General features: G+C 38.1%; 2 protein-coding genes across 3 annotated transcripts in view; one reads left to right on the top strand and one right to left on the bottom strand.

Annotated features, from left to right (window-relative positions):
* The window catches only part of Efa6 (Exchange factor for Arf 6), a 73,926-nt gene that overhangs the window by 41,304 nt on the left and 8,700 nt on the right, over window positions 1-23,922 (bottom strand). The gene's annotated exons all lie outside the window — the stretch shown is intronic.
* LOC143175225 (putative tubulin polyglutamylase TTLL9) lies at window positions 2,212-5,933 on the top strand. The gene is made up of 5 exons (XM_076373339.1): window positions 2,212-2,413; window positions 2,648-2,651; window positions 3,074-3,513; window positions 3,767-4,057; window positions 5,479-5,933. Exons 1-5 carry the CDS (start codon window positions 2,212-2,214, stop codon window positions 5,931-5,933), a joined length of 1,392 nt encoding a protein of 463 aa, XP_076229454.1.

The raw sequence follows: 23,922 nt of genomic DNA on the forward strand, positions 1-23,922 counted from the left end.
GTGTATTTCATTTGCATTGTAGGTGAAGACTAGCGCTAAGCAAATAGTAAAAATTATCTTGGACGAACTAGTTTACAATAAACACGTGTGCAATAGTAATCAAATTGAAGTTTAACACATTGACCGTCACGGTGGTCACCGATTTGAAGCTTCCAAATTGCTCGAGACAATTACAAGAAAATTGATGTCGAATCAAAATATTTGGTAATGTAAGTAGCTAAACAATTGTGTAATGTGAGTGATGCCAAATCATTACTAATTATTTCTAACGCCATTTACCTCTGTTCTAAAAGAATAAGTATTACTATACAAAGCGCTCAAATTCTCGTGGCAGTCAACGTGTTAATAAACTGAATGTTCAATATAAAAAACCCCATTTTATATTTAAAAAATTACCAGGTCATTATAAACTTAACAGTAACTAAAAACATTGTAAATAACGAAAGCATTAAATCTACAAAAATCTGTTCCCGTTAAACGTTTATAACATCCACGGACTGAAATTCCATTAAAACAATGTCAATACGAACACTCTACAGTAAATTGAATGCCATTAATGTAGCAGGGTAGCAAAATTCCGTCGCAAGTTGCTTTCACGCTTTCCGCGACCCTTTCACCCTTTAAAACCATTCACACAACAGAATCGAATTATTCACTGAAAAGGACATTGGAGGCGGTGAACGGGCTGTTCTCCTCCGTTTTTCGGTCGAGGAGAGGCGCTGGCGTTTGTTAATCACGCTTTCGAAATTAATATGCCAATTGACGAGGTCACCCATGGGAGGCCTCGTTTGTACCGCGTCGCTAGCGCGGCAGAACAGAAAAGAAGCTTACATCGTATCACGGCCATTTTATCCGTACTTCAACCCTTCGCCGGCGGCTCAATAACGCCGGTGATATTCGCGCAGGGGCGGGGCGCAAAACTGGGCGGTCTGAAATTTTGCTACTACCAACCAACCCTGTATGCCTAACGATAACACACGTGGTCCCGGGCAAATAATATAGCGTACGTGCTCGGAATGGGGACGTGCATCAAGAATGTATACACGCTCCGGGCTCGGTATCCCCTATTTTCCGGCTGGCGTTTCCGGGGGTAGATTTATCAATTAAGTATTTCCTTGGGGTGACACGGAGAGAATTTATATTTTTGATCCCGGGGACGGGTAATTTGTGGAACGAGCTTTCTCGTAAGCAAATGAGAAAAATTTGGTAGGAGTGGAAGTTAAACATCAAATATATGGTAGTTTTAAATAATTTTCAAACAGTAATATGCATTTTTAGTCATGCTTATATATTTCTGTTTATTCCTCGATGCATGCTTTTAAGTTGAGCTCATTTGGCGCTATTAAATTAATCAGTCCCGCCGTAAAGGCGCATTATTGTATTTACTCCTAAACATTGTAAGGTCCGGAAACATTTTTTTGATTAAATTTGTTTCAATTTTTGGATAACAATTAAGAAGAATAGCAAAACTGTTTTAATTTGCGTAAATTTTTGTAACACTTTTTAATATTGAATTATTTTGCGGTATGATAATTAAATAATACAGACAAAAGTATGAATATTTAGTGTAGATATAAACAATCCACATCTAAACTAAAATTCCTATTCACAAAAAGAAGCTATCTACTTTTTGAATTTTATTTAAAAAAGACTATTTTCATTTTGGAACTTCACTCTATATAATTCAAATCTAACACACAACCAGTCTATACATTTACGTAACAGACAGCTCTAACAATTTCCCTACAACCGCGGGTAATCGATGTTTAGATCTACACTTACATAAATCATCTTTCGTTTCGCGGAATATAACGAAGAAAACTCAACCGTACAACACAAGAACACTCTGCGAAACGTAATTCCAACCGGACACGTAATCAAGAACACGTAAAAGGAATTACGCAAGGCTCAAACGAAAATCCGCGGGAATTGAACTTGGTCGTAGCGCGTTGCGCAACGGAAATCTATTTATCGTGATTACCGACACTGTTTCTTCCATTGTTTCTGCTAAGCGTTGTTCACGAGGAAAGGTCGTTCGTTGTGTATATTTATAGTTCTCATTGGTTATGTAGAACCGTATTGACGAATAGCAAATTAGCATCAAAAATGAGATGAAAAAAGATGAAAGCGACCAATTAGACCCGCTTTCCTTACATGACTCTTCTGGCGAACGACACAGAGTAGAGTCTTGCCGCATTGAATTGCGGAACTATGTCCGAACGAGCGACGACGAGCCAGGAAACCGCGGGCCCAACCACGGATAAGCACAGTCCGGTGCTTAGCCGAGAAACGAGGAATTCGAACACGAAAAAGAAGCGGAACGGGGTCGACAAGGTCATCAAGTTCCGCTGTGACTTTCCCTCGACGCAGGTTAGGGTGATGCTAGCCAGAGGATGGACCCAGGTAATGGAATGTCCCTTATTCATGCGACGCGACCTTAACAAGAAGATATCGGTGGCGAGAGGGTGGGAACCGGCCCTCCGAGATATCCCTTTAAGGCTGCTCCGTCGAATAAAACCGTGTTAAAAGCGACCATGGTTATCCGCCGCGATATAGGACGCGGGCCACGATTATGCGAAAATCCGCATTGTCTACTGGCGAACAACGGGGGAGCCTTGATCCTAGATCGTGAATAGAACGCAGGCAGCAAGGTGCAGGGAAACAGGTTTAATTCCGCTAATGGAAATTGGGTTTTTTTAGGGGTTAGCCTTTCTGGTACCTGAAGTTGCTCCGTTTTAGGCTACTTAGATTTACCAGAGACACTGATGCGAGGAGCTTCGAGCGTAATCCGAGCAGTGAATTTATGCAAATTTACGGTCTCCGTCTTTTTTATGAGTTTACGGAAATGGAATTTTGTTTAAGAGTTATCATTTCGTTCGGGTTTATTGTGATTATCTACTTTATTTCATTCTCATTTGATTATCAAGAGAAAATTTGTTCTTCGTAGCAAAAGTTATTCGTATATATGTATATAGGTAACGAAAATATATATATCATCTTCACCATCCGCCAATAAATAATCAACAACATTCATTTCACTCGATCGCAAGATCACCGAACCGAACAACCCTAGCTGGCACCTCTGGTGGTGCGAGACAAACGACGCTCGTCAGGCCCTGGACTCGAAACTAGCACCCCACCAAAAGATTCCCCACTTCTGGAATCATTATGAACTCACCCGGAAGAACTACCTGTACCGTAACCTAAAACGCTACAAGAAGCTACTGGCTAAATCAGGGAAAACCGGAGAAGCAGAATTATGCGACTCGATGCCGTTGACCTTCGAGTTGCCGAACGATTACAGGCTGTTCACCGAAGAATATCATCAACAACCGGGAGCCACGTGGATCGTGAAGCCCGTGGGAGGGTCACAAGGCAGGGGTATCTTTCTGTTCAGGCGGTTGAAAGACTTGGCCGAGTGGAGGGCGAAGGAGTTCAATTGCCAACAGCTGGAGACACCGGTGGAGACTTTCATCGTGCAGAAATACGTGGAGAATCCTTACCTCTTGGCAGGTTGGTGGTAGCGTTGCTTGCCACCGCGAAGAATGCCGCGGGCGGACGCTTCAATGCCGCCGAAAGCGTGGCCCGGGGCCTAAGATCCGCGGGGCTTTTGTGGCGCGCGACGAGAGAGAAGAAAGGGAGCTGAACGTCGAACGATTCAAAAGCACTTTCTTCGATTCGGTCTTACAGACCGCGCGTTGTGTCGGTCTTCTTCGCGGAATGTACCTAAAGTTCGTAAACGTTTCACCTCGGTCGCCGTTTTCAGGCAGGAAGTTCGATCTCCGTATTTACGGCCTGGTAACCTCGTTTCACCCTTTGAAGGCTTGGCTGGCTAGAGAGGGCTTCGCTAGACTGTCCACGGAGCTGTTCGACTTGGATAATATTGATGACAGTAGAGTGCATTTGACGAATATCGCGATACAATTGAAGAGTGACGGGGATGGGGAGAAAGAGGAGCTCAAGAAAGGGTGCAAATGGGCGTTGGTCAAGGTTAGGGAGTATCTTACTGCTCGACACGGGGTAGAGGCTATTGAAGCGTTGTTTCAACGGATCGCAGGTCAGTTTAATTGCGAAATATTTCGTGCGTTATATTGTGGAATATATTATATAATAAATACGTTAATATATTGTGAAGCTTTTTGTCTATAATATTCGTATTTTTTTGTGGTGATTGTCGTATTCATTTTTTCTTGAATCCTCGAAGTCTTTATTATGTGATCGTTCTTTACTTAATGTTATATTCAAAGAAAACATTGCTATATTTTTTTGTTTCATCTTTGTTCGTTAGAAAACAAAAATTTAGTTAAATTATTGTAAAATAGTAGAGATTAGAGGTAGTAATAAAGAATGTTTGAGGAGAGCTAATGTAAAATAGAAAAATAAAAGAAATGGTAGGTAAATAATCAATGTTAAAAATATAATGTGCGATCAGTGTTTTCTATAGGTATATTATTACACTTTTATGTATTTTATATATCTTTTCGTCTTTTCCTTGTATGTACGTTCTTCTCACTGTTTACTATTATCACTTTACTGTGTGTTTATCATCAAACACAATACATACAATAATGTGGAGGCAAAGCTGGTATGTCCGCCATTACTCCCAAGCCTTGAAGTCACGTTCTAGATTGCTTCTATCCATCATTCCCTACATTCCGACCTCAAATCCACTCGAAATAGAGTTTCCTAACCGTAATCTACCCTTACAGAACCATTTTCAACCCTTGTACGAGAATGTAAAAGCTTTGTACCAACTGAGTTACGCAGTAACTGTAGGCAGACATTTCAGATATTAATTTCATTTATACAGTTGTTTTAAAAGCTAAAGCATTTTTTTTTAAATAATTTAAATCATCGTACGGAGTCTGTTAAAAAAATAATGTATTTAAAACTTGATTTGCAAAAGACGCAACAATGCAATTACGCGTTTCAACTCATAATCCAAGAAACATAAAAACAAATAGATATTCTTCAACGTTTCATAAGACCTTTACAACCCTTCTTGAATACCTAATAACCAATCGCACTGCACTAACATTTAATAACAACATTTTTCCTGCACTTACCGCAGAATATAAATTGTTAAATTTAAGAACAGGTTTTCAATTACTTTATCATAATTACGCATTACACAAGAGTCTAACAAAAACACAATTATTACTTATTATCATTCCTTAATCCTTCGCAGTCCTCTATCGAAACAAAGTATCCATTATACTTCATTCTAATAGTTACATCTTTCAACAAATTTTCCTACATTTATCGATAATATCACAATTTTACTACTTCTTAATTATTCTCAAATTACTGAAGTGACACACCAAATCACAATTAGAAAAAATAATTACACATATAAGTAACTAGTTCAACAAAGTTGACACAAGTTCTGAATCAAAAACCTGAAAACACCACACCCTGAAGGGTTAAACAGAAACAAATTCGTAATCACCTTTCCAAATAAAAAATCAACTATCGCAGGCGTCATTATGGCCAGTCTGCTAGCAGTGCAACCCGTGATAATGCAAGGAAAGAATTCTTTCGAGCTGTACGGCTACGATATACTGCTGGACGAGGATCTGAAGCCGTGGTTGCTGGAAGTGAACGCGTCCCCAGCCTTAACCGGCACGGATAGCGAGGATTATCGGCTGAAGTTCGATCTCGTCGACGACACCTTGAACGTCCTCGACTTCGAGGGTCGTTTCTCTGGCCGCGAGACCCGAATCGGTGGCTTCGATCTTCTATGGAACGACGGCCCGGTCTGGACCACTTGTCCTAATCCGTCTATCTGCGGCGAACCGCCGAACGATATCAGAAAGCTGAACATTTTCCTCGGGGCGAGGAACAACCGCGCCGCGCAGTTACGTCAGCTGCACGATTGTTTGAACGGAAGACGTAATAAAGCCTGCGGCGGCGGCAGCTCCGGAGACCGGTAACTAAAACGAACGAGGTGCGTTTAAAACGTAACTCTCCGGGCCGCGCGCCGCGATAATGGCCAGATTATCCGGCATTCTTCTGATAAATGTTACACATTCATGTACGGGGTGGAGCGTTACGCTGTCAACGATCTAAATACCGTTCATGCAAATGAATACATGGGAAAGACTGATCGCAAATGTATGTAAAACGATAAAAACTTCGTGGTACTTTTGCAGCGAAGTTTGAAGAATGATTTTTGGAATGTGACGAAACGTTCTGTTTCTTTTTACTCTCCGTTTTTGGAATTTTGTGAAGAATGACGAGAATTGTTCGATGAGTTTTATGGATATTCTGGTTACTTCATAGTGAGGTATTTTTCACTTAGCTACGATGATTTGTTTAGGAAATTTGGGGGATTTTTTAGATAAAAGAGGTTTTAATGGGACTGTTTTGCTGAGAGAATTTTGATTTGTAATGTGGTGCCGACTCTTAAGCTCGTATTTTTCGAGTCTATAGTTAGCACGCCATTTGCAAGCGGCTGATCGTAATATCACGCCTACGCCAAAAACAACAGGCACAAATATTTCAGTTACTGTTTTAATGACAAAATCTTCCTTATTTTTAGAGTGATACGCTTCTTGCGAAGATTAACTAAATATAATAAATCTCTTTAGAATTAAATATAAACTTTCTTTTCGTTGTATGCATACAAATATCATTTAAGAGAAAAGCGAAGTTTTTGATCAAATAAGTCTAAACTATGGATTTTTATACATACAAATTTGTAACATACAAGAATGTAACTATTAAAAGAAATAAATATTTCTGTTTTACTTTTACTGCTACAAATCTTCCAATCAACAATACCCATAAATCCCACTGTTATGCTAATTTCTATAAAATAATTCATGAACACCAAAATCTACATATCGAATCTCAGTCCACTAACACTTCCATCAACCGGAAGTGTATTAATTCATAAATTCATATCCATATATAACATCAAGAAACATTTTCAAATTAAACGATTGGAACGTTCTACAGATCGTTAAGTTTCCCCAGCCTCCGCAAATTTGTAATTAAAAAGAACAAACAAATCCAGTTAAAACGAAAAACACCTTTTACCGTCATTATCGATTAGTCAGTATTGCAAAAATTCTCGATCGACGAATAAGAAAAAATAAGAAAATTTTCAGCTTCCTGTTTCAAGAAAAGAGGACTTCACCGAGAAAAAGTCGAGCGGAAGCGAACGAACGATATCAAAAACCATGTCACCGCGCTCGTTGAGAGGAAACGCGAGTAAATACCACGGATCATAAATCGTAAGATACGACTTGGCCGGGCCTGTATATCCTGCCGGTTTTCCCCTATTTTTCTTCTAATTCCCACAAATCTGTCCGCGGCGAGCAATCGAAGTCTCGTTTTTCTTGTCCGATTTAATTTCATTGCGGCGACGTGGCAACAGCGGCTGTGCCACCAACTAGCTGAAACTAACGAGCACGAATTTGCTCAGCGTCGCGGCTGTGCGCGGCTGCAGCGGCATAAACCTGTATGTTATGCATATTCATACGGGGCCCAACGCCGGTCGCGTGAGCCGCGCGATACTAGCGCCTGCGATTCGTTCCACTTCCGTGAACCCAATTTTTCCGATCTGTAACGCGAATTTTGTGAAAATCGGTGCCGCCGTTGCACCTTACGTTTGCGGCCCGAGTCGCTACCGCAGCTGATCAAGTTCATTGCAGTGAACATTCGATATAGTGACGATCGTTTAAATTTTTACATTCTCGGGACCGGTGTTAACACGAAAACTGCCGATCAATTAAATCGTCTTTTCGGAATTCCTCTATGAAAACTTCAAGATTGCATCTACTGAGACTTTAATTGATTTACAATTCAGTTTGCGTATTGCTAAATCAGTTTCTTTAATAATATCTCAGAAAAACATGTGTTGTTTTTGTAATAATTGCAAAAAGAAGAAATCAGGAAATATAATGTCGAAGAAACAATGACATGAAGAAGAAATCTCGTCATCATTGATGTCATATGTACGATGCTATCATGGTGACGAGATATCTCGTCCATTGTAGCGACAGAGTTAAATTTTCGGCGAGCAGGGCAGCCTTTTATAAACAATCGATTTTTAACAACTTCTGCTATGTAACTATATTTAGACTGACAAACATTGTGTTTTTAGTGTTGCATTATTAAAACTTCCAAGCAGCTAATAGAAGTTTTTGAGTATCGTATAAAAAGAGATAAATCGCGCTAGAAGTATTGAATTTAGGTAAATATTTCTGGCGAAAAGATAATTATGGGTAGATACCACTGAAATGCCTAAGGAGAATCCATTCATAACACTCCATAGACAACACATGGCAATTTTGAAGTAAAAAATGTTCTATCTACTTCTACCTAGCAACGTCTTTGCATATTTTTGTGTCAAGACTACTTAACTTGGAAAGTATCGATCATATAGCACAAGATAATAATATAAGATAATGATTATAGTAAATACTCGTCTGAACTTCTTTAGTTCTCGATGACATCGCCTTGAAACCACATATGTACAATGAATCTCGCTTAAATTTTCTAATTTCCAGCATTAAAATTCTCGCGAGCAGGATAGCCTTTTGCTCCCTAAATTAACTAGAGTGTTTTGTGACATTTTAATCAGAAAAATATAATATGTTGGTGAACGTTGTATTCATCAAAAATCACAAATAAAAAAGTTTGATTTTTGATTTAAAGGACTCAGCTCTTTTCGAATCTTTAATATTGCCAAACGCTTCGACTTTCAGTCTTTGTTTTTCCTTCACTCTACGTCCGCCACGCTAAAATCTTCGTTTCTTAGGGAGGATCCGGTTCTAACTTTTCATAATTGCAATCTTCCGGTCCCATTGAGTGTTGCGATTATCCAATGTTCACTGTGTCTAGGGTGTTCTGCGATCGTCGAGACTGAAGACGATCCGAGATCTGATTGTTCTGATACTCAATTGGTGCAACGATTTATTGGTACATTGAATACTTCGCTGCCGGCGCGATGCGCGCAGTTTGATCGAGTTAAATTTAATCCGGGTTTTCTCGTCGTCCGCTTGCGGCTACGGATGCAACGGGTGAACGGAAAAACGTGGGTGAATATTTACTGGCCAATGGTTTTTGGTTTAACGATTGAAAACAGGCTTAAAAGAGAATCGAGTATTTTTGCTGGATATAGAAAATTCGTGTTTGTATAAGTTGATTACAAGAGGAATTGGTGGATCAAAATTCATTGAACTGTGTACAAAGAAATGTTTAAAACTGAATAGCATTCTATTTCGGTTTTACTTAAACGATTGCTAATTCAATTTCAAATCAGTTTCATCATTTCTTGCTCAGCAAACTTAATCATTTCACTGGTAAGTCTTTAGAGAATCTAAGATTGATCATAATCATTGATATATCTACAGGTATTCCACTAAATAACTCAGCCTTAACTTTATTAAACTTTCACAGAGCAATAAAACCGTGGCCACGATCAATTTCAAAGATTATATCTCTATTAATCATTCCACTAAAAACTCCTCATAAACCTGAGAACTGATCGCTATTATCGAAATACGAACACTGAATAACTTATCCACAACCTTACTAGATATAAACAAATCAATGAAACAATTTCAATAAGTTTGAACCGTACAACTTTAACATTATACTAAAATTTCAAATCCGCAAATAATTCCCATAAACAATTACCCAACCGATTCCCAATCGATTTCAAAGATTTTCATTAATGTTTCTCGTGATGTCGAACGTATTTCTTGCCAGTAGATTCTCTACACTTCCGCCCTTTTATACATTCGACCACTTACCGCATGCGTGCGTTTTATAGGGACGATAAAGAAATTCCTAAGTAACGGTGTTTCACAGGCCGGAAAATTTTCCGTTCGACTTCGAGCTCTCGTGCGGCCGAGCGAACTTAAATTCTGTGAAACCGTGTCGCGAACGCGAAAGAATGGCGAGAAGGGGCGGCGTGCGGCGTACTCTCGCTTTTACGCGCAGCTCCTCTTCGCGTCGTCGTCGTCGTCGTTTTCTCGTCTCTTTCGCGAGCGAGGGGCACGGGGATGAGGGAAGGGGCTAAATTTAGCGAAAGAGCCGTATAACTTCGTAAGCGGCCTCGTATTATCCCGATTCTTCCAGGCAAGAGCGAGTAAACTCGTTAAAATGTTACTTCACGATTGTCGTTTCCACCCCCGACCACCGTAACTCTTTCTTTTTTACGCGAGCTATCGCTAGCTACGACTCGTTCTTCACCGTTCCAACGTCTGTTGCGTTACGATTCCTGTATTAACCCTTTCGCTCGGGCATACTCGCTGGGAAAAGCAATGTGTATGAACGAAAAGCGTTTCTTGCGAATGGGTACGTGTATATAATTATGTGAACTACTCGTTGGTCCTGGTATCATTTCACAAGACAAAAAGGATAGAAAACTGCGACAGTATATATTGATTTGCGAAATTTCTATTAAAATGGAAAATGAAATGCAAAATGATGTGAATGATGTGAGTATTATAGAATGTATTGTTAAATGTGTGGTTTTAAACTGATGGTTGAAATCTGATGGAAATGTATAAAATGGAATATCATAATAATAATTATTATTATTATTGGAATTTTTCCAGGATGAACAAAATGTTTGTTATTTCGTAGTAGTAAAGTGAATAAGGAAAATTATTTTAAATATAAAGAGATAAAAATCAATCGATAACTTTGATGATAACATCTTTAAAAAATCAAAAAATAGTGTTAACCGATTTGACTAAAATTTTATTTCATTTTAATAAAGAAATTATATTTGATTCGAGGACTATCGATCTAATAATGGGACTCGCAGAAATTATCCAGTTGGTTTTCGTTGTTCATTTCCAATGAGATCGTTCGTTCCTAACTATAAATTCGGTTTCTCCATTTACGGAAGTAATAAAAAAAGTATTGCTGCTAAAAAAACCTGTTCTGGTTCTCAAAGGATTAAATTATATTGCATATTTCTGAAGTAAAATGAATAATTAAAAACGGAGGTTCGCTTTTACATAAGGTTACCTCGAAGAGTGCACAAAGGTTAAAGAAACGAAATTTAATTAAGATTTTTCCGATAGTAAATTACAACGATCATTCCGTTACCTGTATTTCTTTCCTCGCGATATTCTTTTCCTGCAATTGTTGTACTTTCAAGTTGGCATTGTGTTGCTTTTGCATCGGTAACTTCAATTTCCAACAAGGATTCAGCGTCGAATTTCAGTGACCGTTGAAGAACTGTTACGATTGGAAATAAGTTCGCTGTTTCCAATGCTACACACAGCCGTGCATAAAAATGGCTACTCGCGAGAATAGATGAACCGTGAATTGCATCGGATGTGTTCATCGACGTTTCCGATAACGTGTGTATGTGTGGACCGCGCCGACGACTGCGGAGAATCCTGTGACACGGGCACGAGAATCCTATGAATTCGGTATCCCGATCCTGTGATCTTGTTATCAGCGTTCGTGTCGAGGATTCGGTGTGTTGGAAACGGAAATAGGGAATAGGCCGAAGAATAGATTTATTTAAGTAAACGAGCTCCTGAAAAATTGCTGATCTCTTGAATTAAAATACAATTTCTGTTTACTGATAACAGAATGAAATATATATCGGATTGTTCCTTAGATTTGTATACGTACAAGGTGGACTTTACAGTCTCACTGGGCGTGGCAGACAGCAGAACATACAATTACGAATCCGTGATTCGTACTAAAAATAGATTAATCAATTATTTAATATTTTCAAGTATTTAACAATTTTATTTTGCAGCTTTATAGACCTGAAAAGGCAATGTACTTTTTGTTGAAACTTTTTTTCACTATCCCCTACCGTTCTCAAGATAATCCATGGAAAAGAAAAATTTACATTTTTTTCAAGGGATGGTTTCACCCTTTTAAAGGGACATTTGGTACGACAAAATTACAATGTATTAGGCTTGACTTATTCTACTTCTACACGAGGTTTCATAATAAAATATAATTGAAAGTACCGTCCGATGGAACTAATTTCAATGTATTATTTTCAATTTATAAAATTAAAATTAGCCCTTCATCTACCGAAGATTATTTAATGGTATCTTAAAAGTCAATAATCAATAGCTTATTTTTAGTTCGTTTTTTATCAGTTACAGCAATTAAATTCACGAACTCAGGAATCATTTTAAAAAATTTAGTCTAATAACTTCTTCTATGATTATTGTTTTAAGAGAACAAGAATTTAAGCTCCTTTCTTTATACATATATCACAATCGCAGTGAAGTCGAGTCATAAACTTTCAACAGTTAAAGAGTTAAAGATTTTACTACACCGATAATAATGTAAGCCTATATTGCCATAGTCAATACATGGTTGCATGTTTGTACAGATCGAATTGTTACACTTAAACACGATACAACGGGGGTGGAAGCATGGCGGACATACTAGGATCGAATGGGCCGAGCAACTCTCGATCACGCGAAATATAGATTATCGACGCAGTGCGCAAAAATAATGAATGATTAAACGGTAATTGGAGCACCAAAAGAAGAACGGCTACGTATATCCCGGTGCATGGCTGTTTGACATCGATAATTCGATTGCCAATTAAAGCTCAATTATTGCCGTTTGCGCGTAGCAACGGCCGCTTAATCACATAATGGAACGTATGGATTATTGAACGATTGCCAATTACAGTAATTTTGCTTCGTCACAAACACGCGTTTGAAAGTATAGTTGATGCCTCGTAAGCCTCACGAGAATTTCACGACATCCACGACGCTTCATGTTTATGCATAACTTCGCTCATATTTCTTTACATTGAGCCACAGTTATTGTTAGTTTTACCAGCGCGCTAAATAATCTATACTGAAGTAACCACGGCTCAATTCAAGTCGAAATAATTTACCTTCAAGTGCGGCTAATTTTGCGCTCGAACAGCAAACCAGACACAGCTGATCTTATATTTAACCTTCGAGATTCCAGGCTGATCGACCAAATGCACGTTTCCGGGTAGTCATACTGCATCTGGTACCATTAGTCATTTTTTTTCGAATTATAGTCTTCCTTTTTAGAATTATCGATCCTCGTGATTGCTATTTGATAAACTCACATATTTCCTGTCTTCCATTTCGCATGCTCCACTGGAATGTCTTCGTTCACTTAAATTTCCAATTGCAAACGTTCGTTCTATCAATATTAAAACTTTTTCTAGTTCTAATTAGTAAAATCAAACATTGTGCATCCAATTATGGAATTCCGAATTTTTCAATCGATCACAGACTATCAATTTCCAATCTAGAACTTCCTTCTCCCGTTCGAATACTCGAATTCGACTTATCACGGCGTACATTCCAATTAATAATTCTCTTCCGAGAAAGATCGTAAAAAGCTCGAAGAACGTCCAACTCTCGATCGGCGATTTCCGTCGTGCGGCAGTAACTTTCATCGTAAAAACCATTTAATGTTTCATTTCAGTGAAATTTCTTTCGTCGGATCGACCCGGAACGCTGATACCGTTAGATTAAAAGCAATTGTGTGTACCGCGTATTAACAAAAACCACGGTGAACTTTGATATTCAGATGAAACGCACAAAGCCCCTGAGGGGAAAGGAATTGATCGGTGCAATTTGTACATGTTCCAGTGCAACGACTTTCACTTTAAGTAAAAGGCAGGTCGCTTTATAATTTTACACCAGCTCTCGATGCAACGTGCGTACATACACGTAACGGCAGCGGCTATTTTTACGGTTACGCAATGTAATAGGCATTCAATGAACTGTGAATTTCCCGACAGAAGCTAATCATTATAAATACGCATCCCGCTGTTTCGATTTGTAAATTAATCAATCTCCCGTTGGACCAAGGGGCACAGGTGTTCGCGGCTTTACGAGTTCGTTTATTATTCACGTTCCCGCAGCTGGATCAATTTCGGAAACATTTATTACCGCAAGGCGATCAATAACCTCGGCGACAGCACTCACAAAAAAATTAAACGAAATTGTCATTCGCCGTTTAATAAAACCGCTGCGAATGAAAAATCAAAGCAATTCTCAATAAAACCTAATAGCTCGTTCAGTATCTGGCTCTCATAGACTCGATCACAATACCTATTTGAAACGTTGATTGCTAAACCAGCTGCTATAAAAATTTTATAACCAGCAATTGTTTCAACGTTATATATGAAGACATAACAGAGTAAAATACGTTTATCGGAAAACGCAAAGATGATATTTTGGATTTTTAGTACTGCGAGAGTTAATAATAAACGTACCGACACCTTGCATTTATCTATTTCTGTCGTAACCAGTTAAATAAGTGGTTATAAGATAAAGGTAAACAAGTTAGATAAACTGTTCTTACCGGAAATAAAGACAAAAGGAAAGACAAACATTGAAAAACTGATTATTCGGATAATATAGACACCGATACAAAGTTACATAAACGAAAGAAAACGCAGAATGTTAAATAAAATTTTAAAACCAGTCGTTTGACCGGTCGCAGTATGCGTTATCACTAGAACTACCAGAGGAGTTAAATTGACCCACTTCAGAATTCTTATTTTGCAAGTATTTAAATTATAAAGTTCTTGCATGAGATTTTATATGAAACTTGTGTATTTGTACAGACACAAGTATAGAAGACTCTACAAATCTCAATAAATGTATTATTCTAATTTTTACAGAAAATTATAAATAAGTAATTCTAGTTGCTCGGTAGTTCTAGCGTTAAAGGACAGATCCCGTTAAATCGAACTTGCGGATCATTCATTTCAGGTCCATTTTTGCTTGTTCGAAACAGTGTCGCTTTGAACAAGGGGAGATGCAAAGCTGCTCTCTGTGAACTTCTTCGCGCGCAAAGGTGACCTAAACACAGGTAATTCGAAAGTAAAGCTCGGTCCGCAGAGTCCTCTCTCTGCTAGAGACATCGCCATAGGGTATACCCTGACTCCGTCTGTTCCCACTCTTTACCCGGCACCGACGAGGGTTGGCCTTAACGTCCTTAACCCATTTCCCGGCAGCGTTACGTTAACGCAACATAATGGTTTAGCTTCCTCTCCGCCTCTCTCTCGCTCCCGCTCGCTTCCTCTTCCACCCGCGCCGTGCTCGCTCTCCAACCCCGGCGTCATTCGTTAAACCGCAACGGAACGTTAACGATGCCCTCTTTCCCCGATAAAGTGCTGCCAACGTTGCGCTGATCCTTAATTAATACTTTTCCTCGCAGCCCTCATTATCACGTTCGATCGCGCGACCGGCATAAAAGAGGCTCGGCGGAACCGACACGGCGCGGCTTGGGAAACCCGGAGGAATCCATTTGACCAGTCGCGATCCGCTTATTATCGCATTTCCGGTTCGCGCGGCGGTATTCCGACAGCCGGTGCGGTTACGAAAATCACAATATTTTTAGGACCACTAGTGGATTCATGAGGAAATATGCTCGACGTTGGAGGTGCTCGCGATGAGGATTTCGTTGAGGATTCTCAATGAGGATCGTCCTATGATTATTATTCACATTCAACGGGTATAATTAAATTTATAATATTCAATCCATTTTTGAACTTTAAAAATGGTCTTTCATTCGACCAATAGAATCTCTCACTTCCATTGATATAGAAAGTTAGTATATTTTGAGTCTAGTATGTGCTCCAAAATTTTATTTAGTCCTCAACACTAAACTTAACGATCCGATGACCAGGTTTTAAACTGAATTACAAATTCTGCGTTCTCTTTCGTGCATTTAACTTTATATCAATGCATATCTTATCTAACTACTCAGTTTTCAATGTTTAGTATTCCTTTTGTATTTGCTTGCACCAAGAACAGTTTACTGTTTAATTTATTTACTTTTATTTTGTAGCCAGTTATTTGACTGGTGTATACTTCCGGTACCGTTTAGTACTAAAGCATCTCTAAACTGTTTAGAAAAATTGAATGTCACTTGAATAATGTTTTCAATGATGTGACAAAGTATTAGGGAAGAATTCTTCAGTGTCATCTAGCTTTTCGTAGTAGCTAGGAGCTAGAGGCTCTAGACGACGACGCGAAGTAACAGAGATTAGCTGCACCTCGCGGAGCAGTCGATTCTTATCGGTAAGTATCGAGAAGGCTCGAGGTTGCTAAGAAGGTAGAACGATGCCAAGAAGACAGTTATCGTCGCGTGATGTTCCCTCAGGTGCCAAAGTACCCTTCATCTTTCCGACCCTACCGCAGATATAAGTATAAATCGTCTTCGATGGGCGGAATCGATGCTCTACTTTGGATAAGAAAATAAGACGCGAATCTCGAGTCGCTGGATCAAAGTGGGAAGAGTGAGGCAAGACACTTCTGGCTTGAGGCGTTCAGGTATCCTCTATTTTCCTGCACTCGTGCATCGGCGTTCAATCTTCTCCGCGAGGCGAGTAAACTCCTCAGGTACAATATGCATCGTGCAATTGGATTGTTTGTTTTTCCTTCGATTAAAAACACAAGTGTATACCTTTCAGTTAGTTTATTATACGAAATGACTCGCCTATCTAGGGCATCGTGGATACACGTCGACGTTGAAACTACAAACAAACGTCGAAGGAAGAGTCGAATGAAGCCATTTTATTACGGAGAAATCGTTGTTTCCTCAAGTAAAGAAATACAGTTCTGTTATTCTGTTATTGTTCACGCAAAATTATTTCCACTACGTATAATCAATCGATTCAACTAACAAAAATGTTATTTTATTTTCCGGTTAAAATATACTATATATCAAGAAGCTTTTAAAGAAGAATATAATAGTACATATTAACAACTGTTTACATTATAATTCACACAAATTCAGTAGTATCTCAAAAACAAACATGAGAATGAAATATTGCAAATAATTTATTTATATAGCTTTATAAGATATGGTAAGCGATTAAATTTTTGTTCCCAATATTTTTCGATAGGTAAAAATATTCCTAGATAAATATACCTATTATACCTTATCTTCAGAATAGAAAAAAATCGCCTCATACTCGTATTGATAATGCCAACGCATTACTGACATTTGGTACGATGGATCTTTCAGTTTGGCGAGATCCCTACGTCTGTCTTTGAAGTACAGTTGGCCACTTACGAATCATCTTATACACTTTATATCTTCGTTCCCTTGAAGTCGTATGAAAGCCGACGCGATTTTTCCAGCGTCGAAGGAGAGGTTGTCGCGTAGCCCGCAAACGGCATTATATTCCGACCCAAATTGGAATCGATTCAACCTCGTAAAGCAGCCATCGAGCTAACGCGAAAAGAAGGGCCGAAGATTCGAATTTATGTGCCGCGCCAGGTCAATCGTTTTTCTTCCCTAGTCGACGAAAAACACAGTCCTTTCGTCCGGAGAAGCGAGACTGAGATCAAGAGCGAACTAGATAAAGGTCGATTTTTCTGTATCGCTTGGCAGAATTCAGTAACGACCAACTTATCGCACGACTTCTCTTATCTTTGACGCTCTACGATGAAAAGATAGTTCACGATATAACATAAATTTTGCTTTTAACCACTTAACAGTTTCTTTCTGTGTTCTCTTATTAAATTTTATCTGACGAGTAGCCACCTTTTTAAACCAATTTCCTAGTCCCTTCACTGCCACGAAAATGGAATTGAAACTGATGAAATAAAGTTTAAGTATTCAGAATTTCTACCTGGAATGAAGTAATGATACTTCCATTTCAATTTTCTGTCTTCATCGCAAATAAAAGCACGCTACGTGAAAGTGAACACTGAAAAGGTAGAAGCGCGATAAAGAAAGTATTTTATTTCTGTCTCTCCTATATGAAATACGAAAGATGCTTAAAAATGAGAAAAAACTGGTTAAAAAGATTTGACGTTTGCTTTATAAGATCTTGTATATGTGTATATCTATATTTACCTGATTGCAATATTCTCATTATAATTTCCAAATGAATCCTGACAATTAGAACTCTTTTTATTACCCGTTCATTGAAATACATTTCCCACGATTTACTTTTGACAGGGTTGCAATCGAAATGAAATTAAACGCGATGTGCCATTATGCTCTCCGCGATAAATTGTAGTAAAAACGACCCGTGTCACTGTTGCATTAGCATACCCGACTAAAAGACAAAAACTCTTCCAGCCGACTAGAAAAGGTTGCCGGACGACGCGGTGAAAGTACTCGATTAAATCGATGGAGGCGAACACACAAAGTAGCCAGGATAACGCTTTCAGCGATCAACTTTGTTTAGGCTGCAACTAAAGATTTAGAAGCCTGATAAATTCTTTTAGCAATTTACTCGATTAGGAAGACTATCTATAAATTTACATAGAAAGAAGTGAGATCCAAAGTGAAAACCGAACTTCGATGAATTGTTCCATAACTTACTTCGTCTAGGATGTTTATGGCCAATCGATTCCTCGAGTTTGTATATTAAAACTTCGTTTTTTATCGGAACCGCGTGGGTGTAAAACTCCGCGCCGCGTTCGGAGCGAACGATATTTTATAAACTTCTCTATTCCCCTCGCGAGGCCGAGCTTTTACTGAAAAATACAGCCCCGAGCAACGTTCGTATAATGTATCTGTAAGATCCGCCGCACCTATTTCCGCGGCGAGCTTGTCCGCGGAGCTCGTCCTAAGGATGTGGTCGAGGAACACAAGCCTCCGGCGAAATTCACACTTCCCTACAATGAGAATCCATCAAAAAAACAATTTCTCATCGTTCTCGCTTACATCGGGCGCGCACAGGCTCGTAAACACAAAACCGTCCAGTCAAAAGATCTGATATTCGAGAACTCTAAACTTTCAATGGAAAACTTCAATGCAAATATAGGATTACCAGACATCCGGAATTGCCTTCAGACGGTATTGGATTTATTGTGATACTTGAGAGTGTATTCAGAATCGAAAGGAAGACTTTTATGTGGTTATGAGAAGTGAAGAAGATTAAGTAGATCATTTAACGAAGGAAGAACAAGATATACGGAAGCTTGCTAACGTTTTTAGTGGGGCGATAGAGTAAAACGGAAAGGTCAGGTAGAACGGTCATGTTTTTCATAGATCATGAGCTCGTATCGAGTTAATATCACATGACATGGTTCTAATAAGTCCTCGATGTAATTTGAGATCTACTGCAAAGCAGATGCGTGAGTTATTTTTCGATTAAAACCATTGGAAAGATGTTCAGTTAAAAAGTTTTGATGTTATATAGATGTTTGAAGGATTTCTTTTTATCTTTCGATTGAAAAATTGAACAAGATAGTTACGGTACTATATTGTACTAGATTTCGTATTTTTATATAATTTTACATCAGTGTTCCGTTTTACTCTATCATTTTTGCGAAGCAGATATTTCAATACCTTTAGAAAATTAAAATTTTTTTTACATATTTTATGCATTTATTGCTTCAGATACTTTGTTACTACGATTCAAAAAAAACCTTTCCATTTTAGCCTACTTTCTTCTACTTTCAGCCATGTAAAAGTACTTTCACCAATTTTTCAATATTTCAAGTATGCATTTTGCATAGTCAATTTTACTTTCTTCGTTCATACCAATTTCTGTTTAAAACAGACAGATGTACAATTTATAAATCACAAGCTTCCTGTTATACCTTAATCTATATTGAAATTAATTCTGCTTCAACTGTCCTGGCTTACTTTTCTCAAAACAAACAACTCAATTTACAGTAAACTTGTAATTTAACCCAAAAACTCGAACATATCACGTTCAAGAATAAAAATTCCCATCGTGCAGAAACGATTTACGAATCAAATATCTGAAATCAACTCCTCGAAGCAGCGTACAACAAGAAGATCGGTGCAATACAGAACCAAGTTAAACCCGTTAATTGTGGAATTTAATATGGAAAATCTCTCGTTGTGCACGCAATAAAACCAAACAATAAAATGTTTACTGGTCAAACGCAGGACAAATGTACCTACAATATATTTTAACGACAAGCAAAAGCAAAAAACAGAAAATTTACACGTTTATATGAAAAAATAGCTACGTAATTCATCGTTGAAAGAATTACTATCACTCTGAATTTTAAGATAACCTCTCTTCTCGTCGAACGCAGTTAACTGGTTAATAAAATTCCCTTTACCCTAGCAGTCGGCAAGCTGCGAAAGCACCGTTTTAATTTCCTCCGCGATCGCGCGAATTCTTCGCGGACCCTTGAAGCGTAGCTCGCAAAGGTAACACTTCGCTGGAACTGTACAACACGCAATTAATGCTCCAGCGCAGCAATATATCCTCCGAATTTCCTTCTCCAAGTTATCCTTAAAGGGAAACTCGCTCACAGTCAGGAAGGGGGAAGGTTAAGAACCCCTTGATTAACGGCTCCGACGTGAAAAAGGGAAATCGCGTCGGCACTATCGGCGAAAAACGCCACGCCGCGATAATTCCGCTCGCTATCGAACGGCCATTCGACCGCGTCGACGCGTTTTTCCCTCTTTTTTCTTTTCCACGGACGTTTCTATTCGCGTCGTAGATAAGGCGATATTTGCATCGGCGATTCCTCGCCTCCGGAACGGAGAGCGAGCGGATCAACTCGCACCGAGCTCTCTCGTCACGCTCAGAATGCAGAGCAGCGCGCTCGGTGCATCTCGCCGCGTTTTTCAGATGTCATTCGCTTGCTCGCTCGCTCGCTATTCACTGCGGTCTCGTGCCAAACGACGCATAGTAGCATATTTCAGCAATTCAGCCGGACAAAAGTCATTGTTGATGTATAACTCATCAAAATAAAAGGATAGCAACTTTTTCTTGAGAAACTATATATAATATATACTAATAATGAAATTCTTAATCATTTTATTGAAGGGTTTGGTCTACTTAATTTAATAAAAAAGTGTAAGTAAAAAGATTGCAATAATTAAGAGATAAGTAAACAAAATTATATTCTTTTATATATTTTTCATTAAACGATATTAGCTCATATTAAAACGTTTCAAATTCCCACTTCACTATTTCGATATTTATGTCTAAAGAAAAATGATAAAGTTATACAGAATTGCAAATGTTTACAGTTAAAGTTTGTTAATATGTTTTCTATTAAGTCCAATGAACAAGATAACGGAAGAATTATCTGGTTCCACGAGGTTCCTGAATTTTTACTGACTTTTCAAGGTGGAATATCAAAATAAGTAGGAGACAGATCACGAATTGTATCTTGATAAATCTATATAAATTCAGGTATCTCGTGGAACCTGGAAATTCTTGTGCTGTCTTGTTCATTTGGCTATATAGGAAATATATTACCAAATTCTTACTGCAAATGTTTCCAGTCCTGCATAATTTTATGGTTTCTTCTTAGGTGGAAATATCGAGGTAAATACGAGACGGCTAGAGAGACGCTACGATTAAGAAACTGAACGTCGCGTTTTGTTCCCTCTCTTTCTCGCGTAAACACTGCTTTCCTTGCCACCCTTACGCGACTACGCCCGCGAGATCCATCCCTCCAGGCGAGAAAACGATTTACCAAGCCGCGAAACGCGACTTTGAGCGATGCGAGCAGTGTGGATGCTAGGGGAACGTTTCAACCCTTCAATATCCAGTGATAGTGTATCAAAACTACAGTAGCACCACGATTCTCCCATTTAACCGTGATTAAATCTTGAGCACTTTATATGATACCTATTATTTTGTAGCAAAGATAAATGGGAACAATTAATAGTACTAAAACTACTGAACTATTAAATTCGCTTTCTGAACATCCTCTATAGAAACTCCAAAAATGCATCTACTGAAACTTGAATTGCTTTACAATTCAGTTTGCGTATTGCTAAATCAATTTTTATAATAATTTCTTTAATAATTTCAGAGAAGTATGTGTTATTTTTTTTAATAATTGCAAAAAGAAGAAATCAGGAATAGGTCATTTTAACTCGTCTGGTAGTTTTAATGTTAATTATTATTAAAAATATTGACAATGACAGTCATCTGACTCTGCAGATAAAACAATACTGTATTAAAAAGAAAAATAGATCTCCATAACAATATTTATAAAACAGAGTTAATGTAGTTCTCATTATAATCCGAGCTTTTGTACCATACAGACGTCGTATTCACCTATTATATTAGTTTAAATAAAAATGGATTATTCTGTTATAAAACCAACAATTATTTAGGATAAAAATTCTTATGTTACGCTATTAACAATTTACTTATTATACATTTTTATTCATCACTCGCCTTGATATATATAAGGCCATCTTAATTAATTTAAGGAATGCGAATAATTAAGATTGTGAATAAATGTGTTGCTTTACCTGCTATTATAACAAGAACTGTGTTTACTTGATTTTCTAGTCCTAGTTACTTGGAATTATCTTAAGGACACAGACTGCAGAACTTCTATGCAAGAACTAATAAAAAATGAAGTTTAGTAACGTGGAATACAGACTTATTTTACTTTTAATTTCCTTGAATCATTAATAAAGAAAGTTTCAGTCTATTTAATGTTAATTCCTCGAAACTCCTGTGCAGGAATGTATATTTGCGTAAGCTTCTCAAGTCTAATTGCCATCCTTAAGAAACGTCTTTAAGCAAGGCAAACCTCCGTAGTTTTTTTTTAAAAGAAAATTCTTGAATTTTCCAACGTGACAGTTTGTAGTCTTGTTAGCATGAATTTAAAAAATACACAAATATTTATTAGATTCATAGAAAAAGATTCTTAATTACCTATAAACGCGATCAATTCACGAATTACAATAAGAAAAAATTGGGAAATAGAAAATGACAACGTTTAAGTCGTTTAATATATTGACGACCGGCGTCACGCGTCCGCGACTTGGTTGATACAGAGGTCAACGGCCAGTGTCACGCAGGTATGATATTCCAGTCACCGCTACTTTTAACACCCTTGGCACAATTTGATTTTTTCCTACGCATTTGTAAATTATCTTCTTCGCTTATCGAGGTTTGTTATATAACAGAAACGCCCTTGCAACGATAGCTTCAAGAGCGTCCGATTTCACACTCAGTTCAAATATGTCTTCCTTTATATAAGAATAACCATTTAACTTGTATGTAAAATATATGAAAATATAAAATATATAAGAAATTATGTAAAATATGTAAGAATTATAAAGTAAACAGAATAAAAAAGTAACAGAATACTCAACAAATCTTGGACAAATAAAAGAAAAATAGATAACAGGAATGGGAAAGCACACGAAATATGACAAATTCATATTTTGTTAAAAACTGAATGAAAAAAAAAGGAAACTTCTTATTATATCGTTTTCTTTTTTCTTATAATAATTCATTTCATCAAGTAGCTCCCAGCGCACGCGCACCATGTTTCTACCTTTCCACGGTCAAACTATAGTTTTCCTACAATTTCTATCATCCCATTGATGAAAAAGAAGGATCGCGTGACCATTTCTCAAGTATCATGTCACGATATCGCACCAGCACCGAAATAAATTATCGCCGTTGCTCTCGGACCGTTAAGCACGCAACTCAAGACAAAATCACCAATAACGCATCGCTATTCGCTGATACACCTCCCGTTTGGAGCCAGTTATTTTTAGATGGTCCGACGCGCCGGCGTTTTTAGCACGATCGCGAAATTTTCGCCCTCGAAATCGCTCTGTATTTCTTAGGGTACGTTTACAGCGAAGCTATTAGGTTTCTATCAAACGGTTGGCGAAAAGCTTGTAGGTAGCATTGATCGATCAATTGAACGCAGCTCTATGCGTTGTTTCAACATGAACGCTTTCGTTACAAACAAAAGTATGTGTTTTCTCGCTTCGCTCTCATCGCTGCTTTTGTCGAGTACGGCTGCGTTTACATCGTAGCTTCGATACCAGCGAAGAGATCATCGATCATAGCGATAATATAAACTATTCGAGATACATGACCTTGGTGCGTTTATAGCGTTTATAGATTTTAACACGCCGACGACCAGTTTAGTGGAATTCTTAGAATGTTCGAAATTATTGAAATTATCAAGAAGTAAATTAGTTTTCAACTAGCATAGACCGAGGCGAATGGAATTGAAATAAGAA

The sequence above is a fragment of the Nomia melanderi genome, chromosome 13 (assembly GCF_051020985.1).
Source record: "Nomia melanderi isolate GNS246 chromosome 13, iyNomMela1, whole genome shotgun sequence".
Lineage (NCBI taxonomy): Eukaryota > Metazoa > Arthropoda > Insecta > Hymenoptera > Halictidae > Nomia > Nomia melanderi.

Bases quoted from the DNA above. Each gene is read 5' to 3' on its own strand.
- LOC143175225 (XM_076373339.1), top strand. From the start codon at position 2,212: ATGTCCGAACGAGCGACGACGAGCCAGGAAACCGCGGGCCCAACCACG. The intron at 3,514-3,766 runs GTTGGTGGTAGC...CGCCGTTTTCAG, and splicing joins GAATCCTTACCTCTTGGCAG to GCAGGAAGTTCGATCTCCGT. The intron at 4,058-5,478 runs GTCAGTTTAATT...CAACTATCGCAG, and splicing joins GTTGTTTCAACGGATCGCAG to GCGTCATTATGGCCAGTCTG.